The following is a 16,815-nucleotide window of genomic DNA, read 5'->3' on the forward strand; positions in this document are numbered from 1 at the left end:
TTTTATCCTGCTCAAGACTAATGGTGATCACTTCCAATGTCAAATTCTCTGTACATACACTCTAGTGTTCTGCACCAGTGAGAAAACATCACTAACAGCAATAACATAGTCACTGAAACTTCTCTTATTCCTTTTCTCTTCTCTCCATGTGAATTTGTGCACAGTTAAGAATCTACTTTTTTAATTGAATAAGGAGAGAGAGAGAGTTTATAATAGAATTCTAGTTTTTTAAAAAGTAACTGAATAAGACTTAATAAACCAGTCTGAAATTTAAAAAATCTATTTTTTTAATTAAATGTTATTTTATTATTTATTTTGTTAATTATAAAATAATAACATAAACTAGAAAAGATGCAGTGTCGCTGTATGAGAACTTAGTACACACATCATACTGAAATAATTAAAAATAATAATAATAAAGAATTGTGGTGTAAATTGCACTCAAATGCAGAACATTTGGAATATGTAATAATGTATACCCCTAACACTGAGCTAGTGAAAGTAAAACTCATTGTCGTGGTGGTGGAAGGTTATATCCTCGGATGTATACCTGTCTGGTTAGCCAAGTTAGTAGCACTTCTGCTATTCAACCGGTAGGTTGTGTGTGTGTGTGAGAGAGAGAATCCTGCTGCAAGCATGGATGTTTATGAATGTGTTTAGGTAATGGATTTCATCAACGTTCAATGTAGGACCACTGTGTTGCTCAATGAAGTGTCTTGAAAAAAAAAAGTTGGATATTTGATCTCTAGAGCAGAGTTCCTGAATTATATGATGCTTAGACTGTATTAATGCACAACAGGTTTACAACTTTTTGGTGGAATGGATACCTATAAAAAATAAGAAAAAAATATTACTAATCTAAATAATCAGATATTTTGATTTAAAACATACAGATCATCTTTAGTGTAACTGACAATTCAGAAATGTAGAATGTAATAATAATGTATTTCATAAGGGAGAAACAAGCCTTGTAAGAGAGTTTACAGTACAGCAAATATGAAACCAGTACATATTCAAATAATAATAATAAATAAAATAAATAAAGATAAGACTTTCCCAAATTTTTGATAGGGAAACAGTCATCATCACTGCTTGAACTGTAAATATCTGTGTTCTCTTATGAGAAATTTTGGAAAATGTTATCCTTATTAATTATGAATCATAATATTTTTTGTATGTGTATCAGCTTCACATCTGTGGTAATGTGACTACTTTAGCACGTCTTGTTGCTCACTTATGAAGTCCATTGTCATTATTCTACCTCTTTTGAATTGTTACTTACACCAAAGATCTGTAAGTTTCACAACTAAATATCTGGTTATATAATTAGTAATAAACTTTCTTTTGTCTTCAGAAGACAAAAGAAAGTATAGTCTATATAGTTCATATAGTCTATATCTCTGCCACAAGTATACCACTTAAAATTCAACATTCTGACTGGCTAACAAAATTTCATGACTGACCTTGTTGGTCGAGAGGGTAGCATACTCGCTTTCTAATAGGCTGCAAGTTCAAATCTCACAATGGCATGGAAGTTTGGGAAAGTCTTTAGCTGGTAGATGATTTTCATCACCCATTGTGAGACTACTATCCAACTGCTTATTTGGAGGCTTTAAGTAATTATCCTCTTAGCTTTTAGGGTCAGTGCTTCTTCCCCCCCGTCATGGAACAATTCCTCTCTGATCTGCTAAGCATTCCTACAGGGAATGCTACCAGCTTCAGTTTATCTTCTTCAAATTGATCAACTGCTGCTATGCAACTTCATGAATCATCAGTGGAAATATAATATAAAACTTAGATCCTAACTTAGAGTACATCAAAATAGATGGATTTTTCAAAATAGACCTAAGACTATTCAAAGGCCTTCTGATGCACTACTCCCTTTTTTGTAAGATCAGTAAGTAGACTAAGGTAGGCTGTGAATAATTTGGGATAAAACACCTATAATAGTTTACTATACCTACCTACCTTCTACCTACCTTCTAATTTGCTTATTGTTACTTAGGGAAAGTTTCCTTAATGTTCTCATTATCATGGTTTATACCTTCCTAAGCTATAATGTTCCTAAAGTAATTTTGGTGGATTTAGATACCTATAAAAAAAGTACTCTTGAGGTGTAATATATATTATGACAGGCTATGAACACATAGACATAATAAAGCTTATTACTAATCTAAATATTTTGATCTGAAATTTACAGATCATCTTCAATGTAACTAACAATTCAAAAAGATGGAATGTCACTTTCTCAAGAAATAGTTCAAATTTTGAGGTCTTTCATTTTAGTTTTGCCTCATTAATCTTCTTAACTACTGTCTTCAGTAGTTTTGCATGTTATTTAAAATCTGGAGAATATAGCAGTAAATTCTTGAAATACTAGAACACTGGTTCCTAAAAATTCAGATTATGTTAATTGCATTAGTGCCCGAAATGACTTCACTGAGCTCTTTGCACTCTGTGATAATCTGGTTAATTTGTATATGGACCAAGTTGTAGAAAAGACAAAATCTTCCTTTCTCAAAGGCATCTGATTGTATAGCCATCATTAAGCTCTAAACTGTAAAGTAACATGTAAAGTGACTAAAAATTCTTCAGGCTTACAAAGTGGAAAATTAATAGACTCAGCAACTTTATTTATTGCCCATAAGTTAAGTTCAAATCTAAGATGTCTATTAGGGTTTTTTTTCTTTTTCCCTCCAGTAAAAGAAATTAAGAATTCCATACTTTGGACACATTGAAAGGATGGAAGGAGGACTTCTTGAAACAGTAAATAGAAGGTAAAGTTCCTGGAAAAAGAGGAAAGTTATGATTGTCATTGAGATGGGTGGATGTGTCTGGAGTGACTGATCTTCAGAATTGATGCCTCCAGAAAAGCACATAGCAGGACCGACTGGTGTGGTTCATCACTGAGCATCTGAGTGACCATACGGCATCTGTGTCCAATGAATAGATGGAGGATAAGAAAATCATTCCATTATAATTCTAATGTATCAGCCAGAAGGATATTTAATAATTACATGTAAGCTGATCAAAAAGCCAGTTGGCAACAAATTATTCCCAGAAATCTTGAGAGTTATTAATGTATGAATTGTTGGAATTGGCTTTACTGATTGGGTCCTTCTTTTCCATATAACATATTTTTACACATTGTATATTCTTACATGTGCTCACTATTATTTTTAATTTTATTCTATTTTTATTTTCTTTCTGATATAGCATTTAGAATGGTTAAGAAACTTGACTGAAAATTTTGTAGTCACTAAAAGTTGTATTTTTTGTAATAAATTCCATCTCTTCTTTAATATTATTATTATCTAAGACCTCCAGAGAGTCAAGGACTCATTGAGGGAGGCTATAAATCGCCCAAACCATCTGTCGTACCTTCCCTTAAATTCATATACACTAGATGCACTCATGATCCCTAAAGGCAAACTAATCCATTCACTCACTGCAATCTAGGAGAAAAACCTAACTATTATCCCCTTTCTTGACTGTGAACAAACTTCCATGGATGCCCCCATGTTCCCTCGACAATCTTCCATATAACGAAAAATTTCATCAGACAATATCCTATAACACCCATTCAAAGGTTTATAGACTTCTATCATGCCTCTTTCTCCTGTTAACTGGAATCCATAATCCACATACTCTCAATCTGTCCTCATAATCTAAATCTAAATCCTTAATCCAAATATAATCTTTGTAACTCTTCTTTGCACCCTTTCCACAGCTTCTTTATCCCTTTGGAACCTGGGTGACCAAATCTGCACACCATAATCTGGGTGTGATCTTATCAAAGCCTTATAAAGAGACAAAATGACTTCCTTATCCTTAGATGTCGAGGTTCGCTTCAGCATCGCAATTATTCTCCGAGTTGTATTTGTTACTTTTGCTATGTGACCTCTGAACTGTAAATTCCTATCCATCAATGCATAAGGATCCCTATCTCCTCCATTTCTTGAAGCATAACCCTGCTAATATAATATGCTGCTGGAACTCTAATCACACTAAAATGCATAACTTTACATTTACTAACATTAAACTGATAGCCATTTTCGTTTTCCAGCCTATTAAAATCATTTTGTAAGTGCTGAATATCAGTAGCATCCTGATTGCCCTGCCTATCTTTGCATCATCTGCAAACAATTGCACATCTGATGTTAGACCCTGCCTGATGTCATTGATGTATAAATTGAACAATAATGGCCTAAGGACTAAACCCCGAGGTACACCACTGGCCATCTTAAATCTGGCAGATTCACACCCACTGTATACCACGTTCTGATATCTGTCTGTCAACCATCCTCTGCTCCAAGTCAAGAGTTTATATTCCAATCCCATATTCTCCAATTTATGCAACAACCCTTCATGTGCTATCCTATCAAATGCCTAAGAAAATTCAACATTATCGTAGTGTATCCATTCCCTTTATCCAATTCAGCTGTAACATTGTTATAAAATATGAGCAAATTGCTAAAACTTGACCTTCCTTTAGTAAACCCATGCTGCTTTTTGCAGAGTATAGCATTTCTGTATGTGAGTTCTTATCCACTTCTCTAAAATCTTCACTACCACACCAGAGATACAGATAGGTCGGTAGTTAGACACATCAGTTTTTGCACCACCCTTGTACAATGGAACTATCATACATTCTTTCCATTCCTGAGCTGAGACTCAAGTTATACAAACATGTGAATGGGTTAGCCAATTCAGCTGAACATTTCTTTAGCAAACAGGCTGATATTCCATCTGTCCCTATTGATAAATTCTTATCCAGGTTATGCAACAGCTCTTCATTTTATTTTCATGAACCTCTAACTCTGCATCCAGTGCAGCAGTAGCACTGTGCACCATATTACATACACCTGTTTGATATATCTAGCAAAGAAATAACTGTCATTAACTGAACCATCTCATTAGTTTCCGACACTAGAGTAACATCTGCATTCAATAAGTTATTCTTTCACATTCATTCTTTCTTTTGCTTGTGGCATAATGATAAAATTCTTTTGGATTGCCTTTAGCTTGCATGGCCAATTTCTTTTCATACTCCGATTTAGCTTTCTGCACAATACTGTTACTTTTCTGGCCTGAGCTTTATATATTTCATAACTTCTCTCACTCTTAGTCTCATGATATTCTTTCCACATCTTCTTCTTGTAGATCTCTTGCTTAATAAGGTTGCACATCCATTTCACCCGAAACTTATTTATTCTTAAACCACTAGGGATACATTCAGATACTGCCTCATTTAAGCATTTTTTCAAAGATTCCCATACATTGCTGACATTTTTCATTATGGGAAAAAATATCTTACAATGATGGTGGAATAGGTGCTTAAAAATCTAAAGAGTGAGGTGTGGGTATTATGACATCAACACTTGAAGATAATCAGCATTAGGCTGCATGATGCTGATGGTTTAGTAACTGAGTTTCTACTCTTGTTTTCTTGAAGTATCTAGATTTATTAAAAATTTCATAGTAAATCCAGATATTTTAGATTTACAATGGAATTTCCCAGAAGTCATTGAATCAAATTAACTTTACATGATGTGTATTGGTAATGAGAAGCCTACTTTTTATTATTATATTGGTTCCTTTTTTTCACTATCAAAGCAATGAAAGTATGCAGTCCTTGCTGTATGTGATATTGTTGTGTCACTGCTGTAAGCAGATTGCTCTTGTTTTATATCTCCATGCTTTTACATAATACCTTAAAGTAATGAGAAATTCAAAAAAGACTGAGCATAAGTGAGAGCTCGAACAGACTGAGCTTTTGCTACACTCTTGCATCACAGCTTGCGATATCATGAAAAAGTAGTTTAAATGAGTGCTTATGTTTGTTTCAAAGTATTGATTGATACATGTTTGAGAGTCATAACAGCTACAAAAGGACAAATAAGTATAGTAAGAACAATCATTTAAGATTTTAGTATTATATATTCATGTGTTTCTTATTTGCATTGATAAATATAATTTGAATTACAATTTCCATAATTTTCAAATTTTGCATGTAAAATATATTTCTTTTTTTTTCACTTTAGAGCTTCCTTGTGGGAAATGACAAATTTTATGAAAGAATTGGGTGTTGTAAATGCTATTAATTTAGATGGAGGTGGTTCTGCAACTTTTGTTGTAAATGGATCGGTTGCTAACTATCCTTCAGATTTGTGGTGAGTATTAAAACATGTGCTTTTTATTTAGTAGCTTAAACAGCCGTATGCTACATGTTGCTGTTTATTTAGTAACTGATTTCTGCTCTTGTTTTCTTGAAGCAATCTTTTCGGTTACTTTAAACAAATATATTATTCCTATCCATGCTTCGTATGGGTTCATAGAGGTTCCATATGGTATTTTGTCAAATGCCTTTGCAGAGTTGAGTAGTATCATGATGTTGTTGTTTCCTTTATCCAACTCAGCTGACGTTTGATTATAGAAGGTGAATAAATTACTAGGGCAAGACCTCCCAAGAGCATCATATTACTATTCACCCATTCCTAAATTCTGCCTTTAACCACACTCCCTGAGATATTGATAGATATATAATTGGCTACCTATGGAACCAACTGTATGTAATGGAACCAGTGCTTTTTTTCTGGCGGTACTCAACGGTACACAGTACCGGCACCTTTTTTCTTAAGTTTTTAAAAATTTGCGATTTATTTACAGCAAAATGTATTATAAATATTCCGGTAGATGGTATTGTGTTCACGAATTGAATAAGCAATCAAAACTGATTACTTATGAGTAATCAGTTTTGATTACTCATAAGTTGATACCCTGCTTTCCTGTTTCATAGGTTGGTACGCAACTGGAAACAGGAAGTTGTGTTCACTTTCGATTGCTTCCAATATCAGTTGATCAATTCTATATTCACTCTGCAACAGGCAGGTGTTCACGTGAGTTTTGAATTAATCTAAGTTAAATCAGTGCAGACGTTGTTCAAAAATGAGTAAAATAAGTAGTTACTTTATGTCAATGAGTAAAAAAAAAGGAAGGCTGAAGAAGGAGAAATTGTTGAATCTACTTGTGAGCCTGTAAAACAGAAAACTAGCACCGAAAATACACTTGGTGAAGAAGATCACAAAACCAAGACCGAAGATCAACGTGGTCAAAAGGAAGCAGATTCTGATAATGATTGGCCTGAATGTTGGACACGTTTGCAGAAAAATGACTTCTGCGAGAGAAACGAGTGGCTGTACGTCAAGAATAAAATGTTTGACTGTAAAGTGTGTCGTAATGTCGGAAGTCTTGCCGTCGATAAACACATGGGAACGAAAATTTCGGCAGAGTGGGCAAATGGAGAATTGGCAGATGGGCAGTTGGAGAATCTCGCAAACAACAGTTAATGTCATTAAGAAAAAAATTTTACGATCATAAGGAGAGTGCAGCACATAAAGCATGCCAAAAAATAAAATATGAAGAAAAAAACGAAACATTTGAGAAAGTTTTCCTAAATACTTTGTCTCATAATAAAGACGTAACAGGAAAAGTGTTTCTAACTGCTTACAAAGTTGCGAGGAGAAATCAATCATTTAACAACTTTGAATACGAAATAAATTTACAGGAACTTAATGGCCTAGACATGGGATGTATTCTTCGTTCTGCAAATGCTTACTTTAACATTTTGAGCCATATCGCAAATGAAATGAGAAAAACATTAATAGACAATATAGTGAACTCCAAGAACAAAATATTGTTACTTATTGATGAATCGACAACTGTGAGTAACACAACAACATTGATTGTTATTGTTCATGTAGTTCTTACTGAACTTTCGGCTCCTGTGAGTCCTTTCCTAGATTTGATCGAATTATCAGATGTAACTGCTAGAGGAATTCTAAACTCTTTAATTAGTCATCGCGAGTGTTTAGGATTATCTAAAGATTACTTAAAGGAGTATTTATTGTCTGTAACTCGTGATGGTGCAGCCGTGTTGTTTGGTGTGTGTAATGGTGTAAGGAGGCTAATGCAAAAAACGTTTCCTAGTGTTATTTTCTGACATTGTGCTAGCCATTGCCTTGAATTGTCTGTTAGTGACACAGTGAACAATGTGGCAGGAGTGAATCGCTTTAAGAATTTCATGGACAAACTCTATGTGACTTATCATGCTTCACCTAAGAATGCTAGGGAACTACAGGAATGTGCAGCGACTCTAGAACTTCAACTTCTTAAAATTGGTAGAATTTTAAGCACTCTTTGGGTTGCCAAAGAGTGCTTAAAACAGTGCTGACCTGTTGTTTGGCAGTGAGATATATCTTATCATTATATCTCATTATATCAGATTATTAACTGTTATAATGAGATATAATGATAAGATATATCTCACTGCCAAACAACAGGTCAGCCATGCTGCGTTAGGGTGCAACAGCTTGTGAGAGATGTGAAGGCACTCCTCTGCTGCAATCCTGCGAGAACAGAGAAAGTAATGTCACAAGAGATGAACGTTTTGCAGAGAATGATGTACTAACTGATGACCTGGGGTGCGAGCCTACTGTCATTTAGCATGTTGAAAATAACAGGCACTGCATATTAACCCATACAGCTAAATAACTCTTATAAGTTCATAAATATTAGTTTTACAAGAAAATTCTACCAAAAAAAAAAGAACTTGAAAGTATGCCAATATATTGACAGATGCATAAAAATGTGCTCACTAGATGGGCAACGTATAGAACACAAATCACTGTGAATGTTCTAAGGAGATAACATTATCTGCATAAATGCAGATAATGTTATCTGCATTTAAAACTTGTTCTGTGGGTTTTAAGGTGTATTTTGAAAGGATGTTGAGTGGCCTAGCTATACGTGTTCCAATGGGCTTAGTACTAAGTGGGGGAATTATTGATACTATTTCAGATGAGCATTTGCCATTGAAATATTTGTGCAATACACAAATTGCAGAGACCAAACGTCTATGTGAAAGTGAGTTGGTAAGAGATGGGTCATTTATCAACTTAACTGCTCTCCTCTGTATTGAGTCAAGCATTTTGAGGGAGCTTTTAGGAGCCCCACTCCAAATGTGAGAACAGTGATTTGTATAAGGTTAACAGCTGTTTAGAGGTGAAGTAATGTCTTGGGCAAAAGAGAAATCCTAGTTTTTTGGAAGCTGTGAGGATGCAATGGTTGTGATGTGTTTATGCCAGGAGAGGCCTGAGGTCAGGGTAATTCCAAGAAGAGAAATCTCATCTTGTCTGGAAATTTGAGTATTATCAAAAATAATATTGGGAGAAAATGGTTCTTTTTTGTGAGAAATAAGACAGAACTGGGTTTTACTAGCATTGAAGTTGATTAGGTTATCTGAGCCCCATTGAAGGATGGCTTGGAGTTCAGAATTGAGGGTAGTGGTGTTCTGTTGATGTTCTGTAGGTTGAAGTGAGTTGTGCAGAGTAAGGTTTGTCAAATGAAAGGGAGGAGTGCAGTGTACTGTCATCTGCAAAACTGGGTATTGGGTTGGAGGTCAACTGAAGTAGGTTATTGATATTCAGAAGGAAGATGGTTGGCGAGAGAAAACAGAACCTTGTGGGACTCCAGCATTAGTCGGATGGTGAGAAGATAGGGAACCGTCTACCATCACTCAGTATGCTTCCAGACAGTAAGCTGGCAATCCAACTGCAGAAGTCCTGAGACAGTCCAAATGATAGAAGTTTACTTAGTAAGCCTTTGTGCCTGACCCAGTCAAAAGCTTTGGAGATATCAAGTGCTAACACTTGAGATTCACCAATGGGTGATATATGAGAGTAGATCTCCTTTTGATTAGCAGTGACAGAATCTGTACTGGTGGTCGCTTAATAGCTGGGTGACTTCGAGGTAGCATAGGAGTTGAGAATTGATGACTTTCTCCATCACTTTAGATAGGATTGAGGTGAGTGAGATAGGCGGTAGTTAGATGGCAGTGATTTGTCACCCTTCTTAGGAATGGGTTGAAGATAGGACATTTTTCAGGCTTTAGGATATATATATATATATACCAGTGGAGTAAGAGGTATGTACAGGTGGCATAGGATAGGAGTCATTTCTGGTGCACAGCCCTTCAGGACAATTGGAGGAATGTCATCAGGACTAGGAGATTTTTTTTTTGTGTCTAATTTAGACAATAAGTTTCTGATCTCTTTCTGGCAAAAGGGGCATTGTATGTGGGTAGTTGGAATGACTTGGGGGATGGGGACATTTGCCATTGTCAGCTTAAATATAATTTGTAGTCTCTTACAAAAAAAAAAAGTCACATGACATCTCTCCAGTTGTATGAAAATAGATAACTATGCCACATGTAGAGTTTAACCTAAAAAGAGATACTTACATTCATTCAGAAGTCATTTTGATCTTGTATGCCAAAATAGTGATTACACAAAAACAGAGTTAATAGGTTTCAGAGAAGGAATGATCATCAATATCATTTGGAGAAAATGTCTATTTACTATAAGCACCCCAAATCCACATGTAATGCTAAGCACAAGTAGGTTCAGGTAGGCTTAAAATACTAACTGATCTCAGCCATGAAGAAGCAGCCACAGTCAATTCCAGAGTGGTTTTAGCTAGCAACTCCGGACATGCAGCTTTCTGTCTGTTGCCACAATATACATGTAGAGATAGTGAATTTTTCAAAGAAGACCTGAAATCCACAAACCTTTGTTAATAACAAATGCATGTTGAATTGGCATGGACCAAGTCACACAGAACCCTGGACTGTGGAATAACTGCTCTTATGGTTTGATGGACAGGTTTGGGTATGAAAGATGCCTGGAGAGAGAGAGAGAGTGAAGTGTAATGATGTAGGATTGTCGTGACGTTCTATTTTCATGTTATGTTCTAAATCCGCCATCTTGGTTCAAGTCACTCTTATCAATATAACAACTAATTGCAAATTGATCACCGATCCAAAAGTAGGGAAATTTATAATTATACTGCGCCACCCTATTCTTAGATTAGTCTATATAAAATAGTAGGATCAAATTTTAATTAAGTTAGCAGTCTCCTCATTTATTTAGGCCGAATTATTTACTATTCGCCGCTAGAGGGCCAGGGGAACGGTCGTGTTTTCAGGGAGCTCCCGAAAGCTAAGTACAATTTTGAATGGAAATTAGAATATATGTTAAAAATCATAACGTAATATTGTCTAAATTTGGTAGCTTGTTGTGTGTCTGTGTGATTTTGGTGTAAATTCCGTAAATTAATTTAGTCTTTAACGATACGTTTCATATATTTGAAAATGGCGCCAATGCGACGTAAGATAATGGCTTCCAAAAATACAACGCCATTGTTCAAAAACTATAATGTGAGAGAATTAGTCCAATGTGATGTGTGTGGAATGTATGCATTCCCGAATGAGGCTGGAGTATGGATTGAAAGTGATAGTGGTGGGAGAATGTGTAGAAAGTGTATGCAAAGTGAGGAGTCGAAGTATGTGTCAGGTTGTGAGACAGTTATGGTTGAAGAAAGCCAGAATGCGAGTGAAAATAGTGGATCGATAGGGAATTGCGGTGTACAAGATGGCAATGTGAGCGGTGATCTAAGAAAGAGCGAGAGCAATTATACAGAAAGAGAAAATGGTTTGAATGATAAAAAAAATGAGGAATTATTTGTAGGAAGTGAGATCGCTAGGCTGCACGCAGTGATACAAGATGCGCAGCGGCAATTAGAGCACCTGCAAAACTCTTTCCAGAGTGATTCGGCTAACGTAAATAAACAGCGTGGGCGAGTTTCCGAAATGAAGGAGAGAGTGTGGTATGGTGACTCGTTATTAAGAGGAGTAATAAATGGGAGTGTAACTAAATCGTACTTACCGGGTGCGAAATTTAAGGATGTAAGTGAGAGCATTAGAGTGCAAAAACAGAGGGTGAAAGAAATAACAATTGTGGCTGGTACGAATGAATTGAAAGGTGATAAATTTTTTATGAGAGAGGACTTGAAAGTATTGTTAAAGGTAGCGAAAGAAAAGAGTGACAGAGTTAGAATGGTGAGTCTGTTACCGCGGTATGACAGAGAGGAGTTTAGAAGGAGGGCCATAATCGCAAATGATATTATGCGCAGGTTATGCGGACGGTGTGGTGTGGTGTGGAATGAGTTTGATGGGCGAAAGGACTTATACAAGATGGATGGCCTGCATTTGAATGGACTTGGCCTGCATTTGAATGGACTTTGAATGGTGTGCGGAGACTGGAAAAAGTGTTGCTGAATGAAGTGAAAATGGATGTGCAGAACCAGGGAAACTAGAACTACCAAGGAGGGGGGAAGTGGATATCCAGACATCAGTGAGACAGTTGAGTGTAAAAATGTATATAATGTACCTGAGCCAGCAATAAGGACAAAAAATGGGAATGGGATATTTAGAATAACGCATCAAGATAGGGGTGGGACAAAGGGAACACTGCAATTCATGTATACTAATGCCAGGAGTATTAGGAACAAGAAGGAAGAATTTTTGGCCTTGATTGGCTCTTCCTGGCCACAGGTTATTGGCATTAGTGAAACATGGCTGACGGAAGATGATATAGTTAGTGGGATAGAATGTGTAGGTTATAGTATGTTTAGGAGGGACAGAGAGAATAAAATTGGGGGAGGGGTGTTATTGATGATAGCTGATGAACTGCAGCCAAGGAGAATTGAAGTATTGCAGGATAGTGAAAGGAGTTCATTTGAGGCTATTTGGTGTGAGATTGATACTGGCAGAATAAAATATACAGTTGGGTGCTGCTATAGACCAGGTGATGGAATAGATGGTGGAGATGGTATGCATAAACAAATTGATGAAATGAGTGGAAGGAGGGTAATTATTATGGGGGATTTCAACTATGGTAACATTGATTGGAAGGAGAAGAGGACACATGTGAGGAAGGAAATGGATTTTATTCAATTATTAAGGGATAACTATCTGAAACAGCATGTAATTGAAAATACTAGGGGTGTGAGAGTGCTTGACCTGGTAATAGTATCTGAGAATTTGACTGTAATGAATATGACCATGTTGCCACCTATTGGTGAGAGTGATCATAAGGTCTTGACCTGGGAGGTGGCTAAAGGTGTGAAATTTGTGATTAAGACAGGGTATATGTGGAATTACCGTGCTGGCAAGTATGACAAGCTTAGGAGATTGCTTGGATCAGTGCCATGGCATGTACAACTGCAAGGGCTGGACGTCGATAGAGCATGGGAAGTGATCAAAGAGCATTTACAGGAGGTTATGGCTGATTGTATACCTAAGGTCCGAATAGTGAAACAAGGAGGGGTTAAATGGATGAATAACACCATTAAGCTTGAGCTACAAAAAAAAGAAACAACTATGGAGGGAATTTAAAGAAAGGGGTGACCTGCAGGCACACGAACGGTATAAAGTACAGGCCAGAAGGGTAACGAGTGTGGTAAAAACAGCAAAAGCCGATTATGAAAGGAAACTAGCTATGCAAGCAAAAGAAAATCCCAAACAGTTCTTTCAATATGCTGCAAGCAAGAAAAAACTGTACATGGCAAAATGATTTTAAGGAATGACGATGGTAAAGAGTTCACTGAACCAGTCGATATAGTGGAGTTACTGAGCGCGCACTTTGCAAAAGTATATCATCCAGGTGGTGACGTTGAAAAAATGAAGGAACCATTAGTTTATATGGGAATTGTGATGAATGAAGTGGAGGTGAATAGTCTATTACAGAACCTTAATGTGAATACATCTGTGGGATTGGATGGTATACCGGCACGGGTCTTGCATGAAGCGGCTAATGAATTATCAGTGCCCTTGACCATGTTGTTTAATCTGAGTCTCAGGTCTGGCTTAGTCCCGAAGGCGTGGAAAGAGGGGAAAATAGTTTCACTGCATAAAGGAGGATCCAAGACTATGGTTGCAAATTACCGACCGATCAGCATATCAGGAGTCGTTGTCAAAGTCTTGGAGAAAGTAGTCAAGGGAAAAATACAGGAGTGGATTGATGAAAATGAGATACTGTACAGAGGACAGCATGACTTTGTGAAGGGTAGATCATGCCTCAGTAACTTGCTCAAGTTTTATAACAAGGTGACGGCTGAACTGGATAAGGGAAATGGGTTTACAGTGATACTGCTGGACCTGGCAAAGGCGTTTGACAGGATACCACATGGAATTCTAATCCGTAAACTACAACATATGGGAATGGATATAGGGTTGGTGAGATGGATAGCTGGGTGGTTGATGGAGAGATATCAAAGAGTAGTTTATTCAGGAGTAGAGTCCAAAAAACGGCCTGTGACTAGTGGTGTGCCACAGGGTTCTGTTCTTGGACCACTGCTGTTTAATCTGTTCATTAACAATATAGGGAAGGGTCTAAGTGGGACAGTTCATTTGTTCGCTGATGATGCAAAGTTGGGTAGGGCGATAGTGAATGCAGAAGATGTCAAAGTCTTGCAAGATGACTTAGATAGATTGGAGTTCTGGACTAAGGAGAATGGATGTCAATTTAATGTGACAAAATGTAAGGTTATGCATTTCGGAGTGAAAAGATTAGCAGCAGTATACCACATTGGTGGAACTGTACTCCAAGAGATTGATGAGGCCAGGGACTTGGGAGTGTTGGTGGATAGGGAGATGAAGTTTAGGGGGCACATTGCGAAAGTAGCTAAATCAGCTCATCAACTCACTTGGTTGTTGAAAAATACCTTGACGAGCAGAGAAAAACAAGTTATTGTACCTCTGTACCGAGCCCTGATAAGACCTCATCTCGACTACTGTGCCCAGATTTGGTCACCTCGGTTCCTTCTTGATGGGGAGGAGGTTGAGAGGATCCAGAGGCGAGTGACTAAGATGATAGCAGGTCTATGGAATGAACCATATGAGAACAGGTTGAAGATTTGTGGGTTGCAGAAACTAGTTGATAGGCGGAAAAGGGGAGACATGATTGAGACATTCAAATTGCTAAAAGGATTCTATAGGATTAATTCAGATGATATTTTTGAGATCAGGACTGGTGGTGGGAGAACTAGGGGACACCCATGGAAGCTGGGCAAGAGCGTGGTTAGCAGGGGTGTTAGAGCTGGGTTCTTTACTTTTAGAGTGGTAAACGAGTGGAATAAGCTGCCAGAGTCTGTTGTGGGTGCTATGACAGTGAGCGAGTTCAAGGCAAGGTATGATAGATACTTTGAGAATGTTGAACAGCTGCGTGAACATGATGTTTAGGGCCTCCCTCGATGAGTCTAAGGACTCCTGGAGTAGCCCGTGGTAATAATAATAATAATAATAATAATTCCACTCAGGGTTCCTGCAAGATTCGAATATTTATGAACGGTGCAATAAAAAGGAATTCAGGCAAACACAATAATTAGATTAACAAAATAAGACATTTAATATATGATATATATAACAAATACAAGAATTCTGCTTTAAAATGAAACAATACAATCAACTTAATACATCTTGCTAAGTCACTCATGGCAATTCAATGTTCTAAACTTTCACATACAATTCACAGCTTCAAAATCACAAGCCTTCTTAACTCAAGTTAATAAAACAAAACTTTTTATTTAATCAGTCTCCACATATCTATCAGCTGTACTTAATGTTTAAATTCACAGCAAGCACTAATCAAGGTAGACAATATTCCAAGCAATCTTATTTCGGACTTTGAACTTCGAAGATATGTTAATGTTAGAATAAACAAGTATGACTACTCTTACCAAATACAATCTTCAGTACATCAATTAATTGTGAGCACACTTATGAATTAACTTATTTACATTAGCAGAACACATTAATAAAAATTCTCCGATGATTTAACTGAACTACTGTTAATCGCGCTTCACTACTCTAATAAACACATCAATAAGGCACTGATATCTTTCTTTGTTTATTTTTCTCAAACTAGTTAATTTCAATATAATTCTTCTCAGGGCAACATAGAATTAAGACGTAATCCTAGACTAACTGGAACTAATCAGAATTTTCCATTGAATGTCCAGTTCTTTATTTATCCGGTTACGGCATTAATTTTCTTTTACAACACAGCTGACTACACTTGCAACTAAGTATATGATTCACTATGTTTTGGCTCACTTCTAAACACTATTCTCATGAATTTCTGCCCTAGAGAACTTATAATTTTCTTCCACTTCCTTTGCTTGTATCCTACCTTCCTTCCCGCTCCGCAAAAACTTCCTCTCTTCTCTCTAATTAAAAATCTCATATATTTTTTCTTCTCCTTTCAGTCCGAAGGTCACGCTCTCTTCGACTCGTGCTTGTTTATTTCATGCGTCTCCATGACAACAAATGAATGCAAACATTTCGCTAATGTAATACAATGCTCTACTACTACATGAGTGATTACATAACGTTAAATTTTCACAAATAAGAATAAACAGAATATTTGAGCTACTTAATCAGCTCTTTCATTACGTATACAATTAATTATAATAATACCTTTCCTTACATTATATATATATTTTAGTTATCATAAATTCTACACATATTATTGTTTAATAAATTAATAGTAGGTTAAGTTTAGAATAAATATTTAAATAGTAATCCTTAATTAAGGAATAATAAATAATTTTTATACAAATCATGATTAATACATAATAAGCAATGTTAAATGTGAATGAAAAAAAATTACACTACATAGTTTCATTCACAATTTAACAGGATTATGGATTGAATCCACTTGTCCATAGTGCATGGAATCATGAGTACTAATTTCTCCAGCAGTGTTCTGTACAATTATACATGCATTGTGGAAATTCTGTGGTATCACTCTTAATTCCTTCCATTTGCAGAATATTGCAGTGGCCAGCATAGAGCCTGACCTGGACCCAGAAGAACATCTGTAGGATAAAAGGGGACACAGACAAGATAGTCCTTAT

The 16,815-nt window shown here is 36.4% G+C and overlaps 1 protein-coding gene across 1 annotated transcript in view; it reads left to right on the top strand.

Annotated features, from left to right (window-relative positions):
- Positions 1-16,815, top strand: part of LOC150103170 (N-acetylglucosamine-1-phosphodiester alpha-N-acetylglucosaminidase-like) — a 161,246-nt gene that overhangs the window by 89,356 nt on the left and 55,075 nt on the right. The window contains exon 6 of the mRNA XM_090397524.1: positions 6,045-6,173. Within this exon, the coding sequence (XP_090253650.1) occupies positions 6,045-6,173 (129 nt within the window). The remainder of the gene's footprint in view (positions 1-6,044; positions 6,174-16,815) is intronic.

Source organism: Typopeltis vanoorti, chromosome 9, assembly GCF_054136105.1.
Source record: "Typopeltis vanoorti isolate ZY-2024b chromosome 9, IOZ_Tvanoo_1.0, whole genome shotgun sequence".
Lineage (NCBI taxonomy): Eukaryota > Metazoa > Arthropoda > Arachnida > Uropygi > Thelyphonidae > Typopeltis > Typopeltis vanoorti.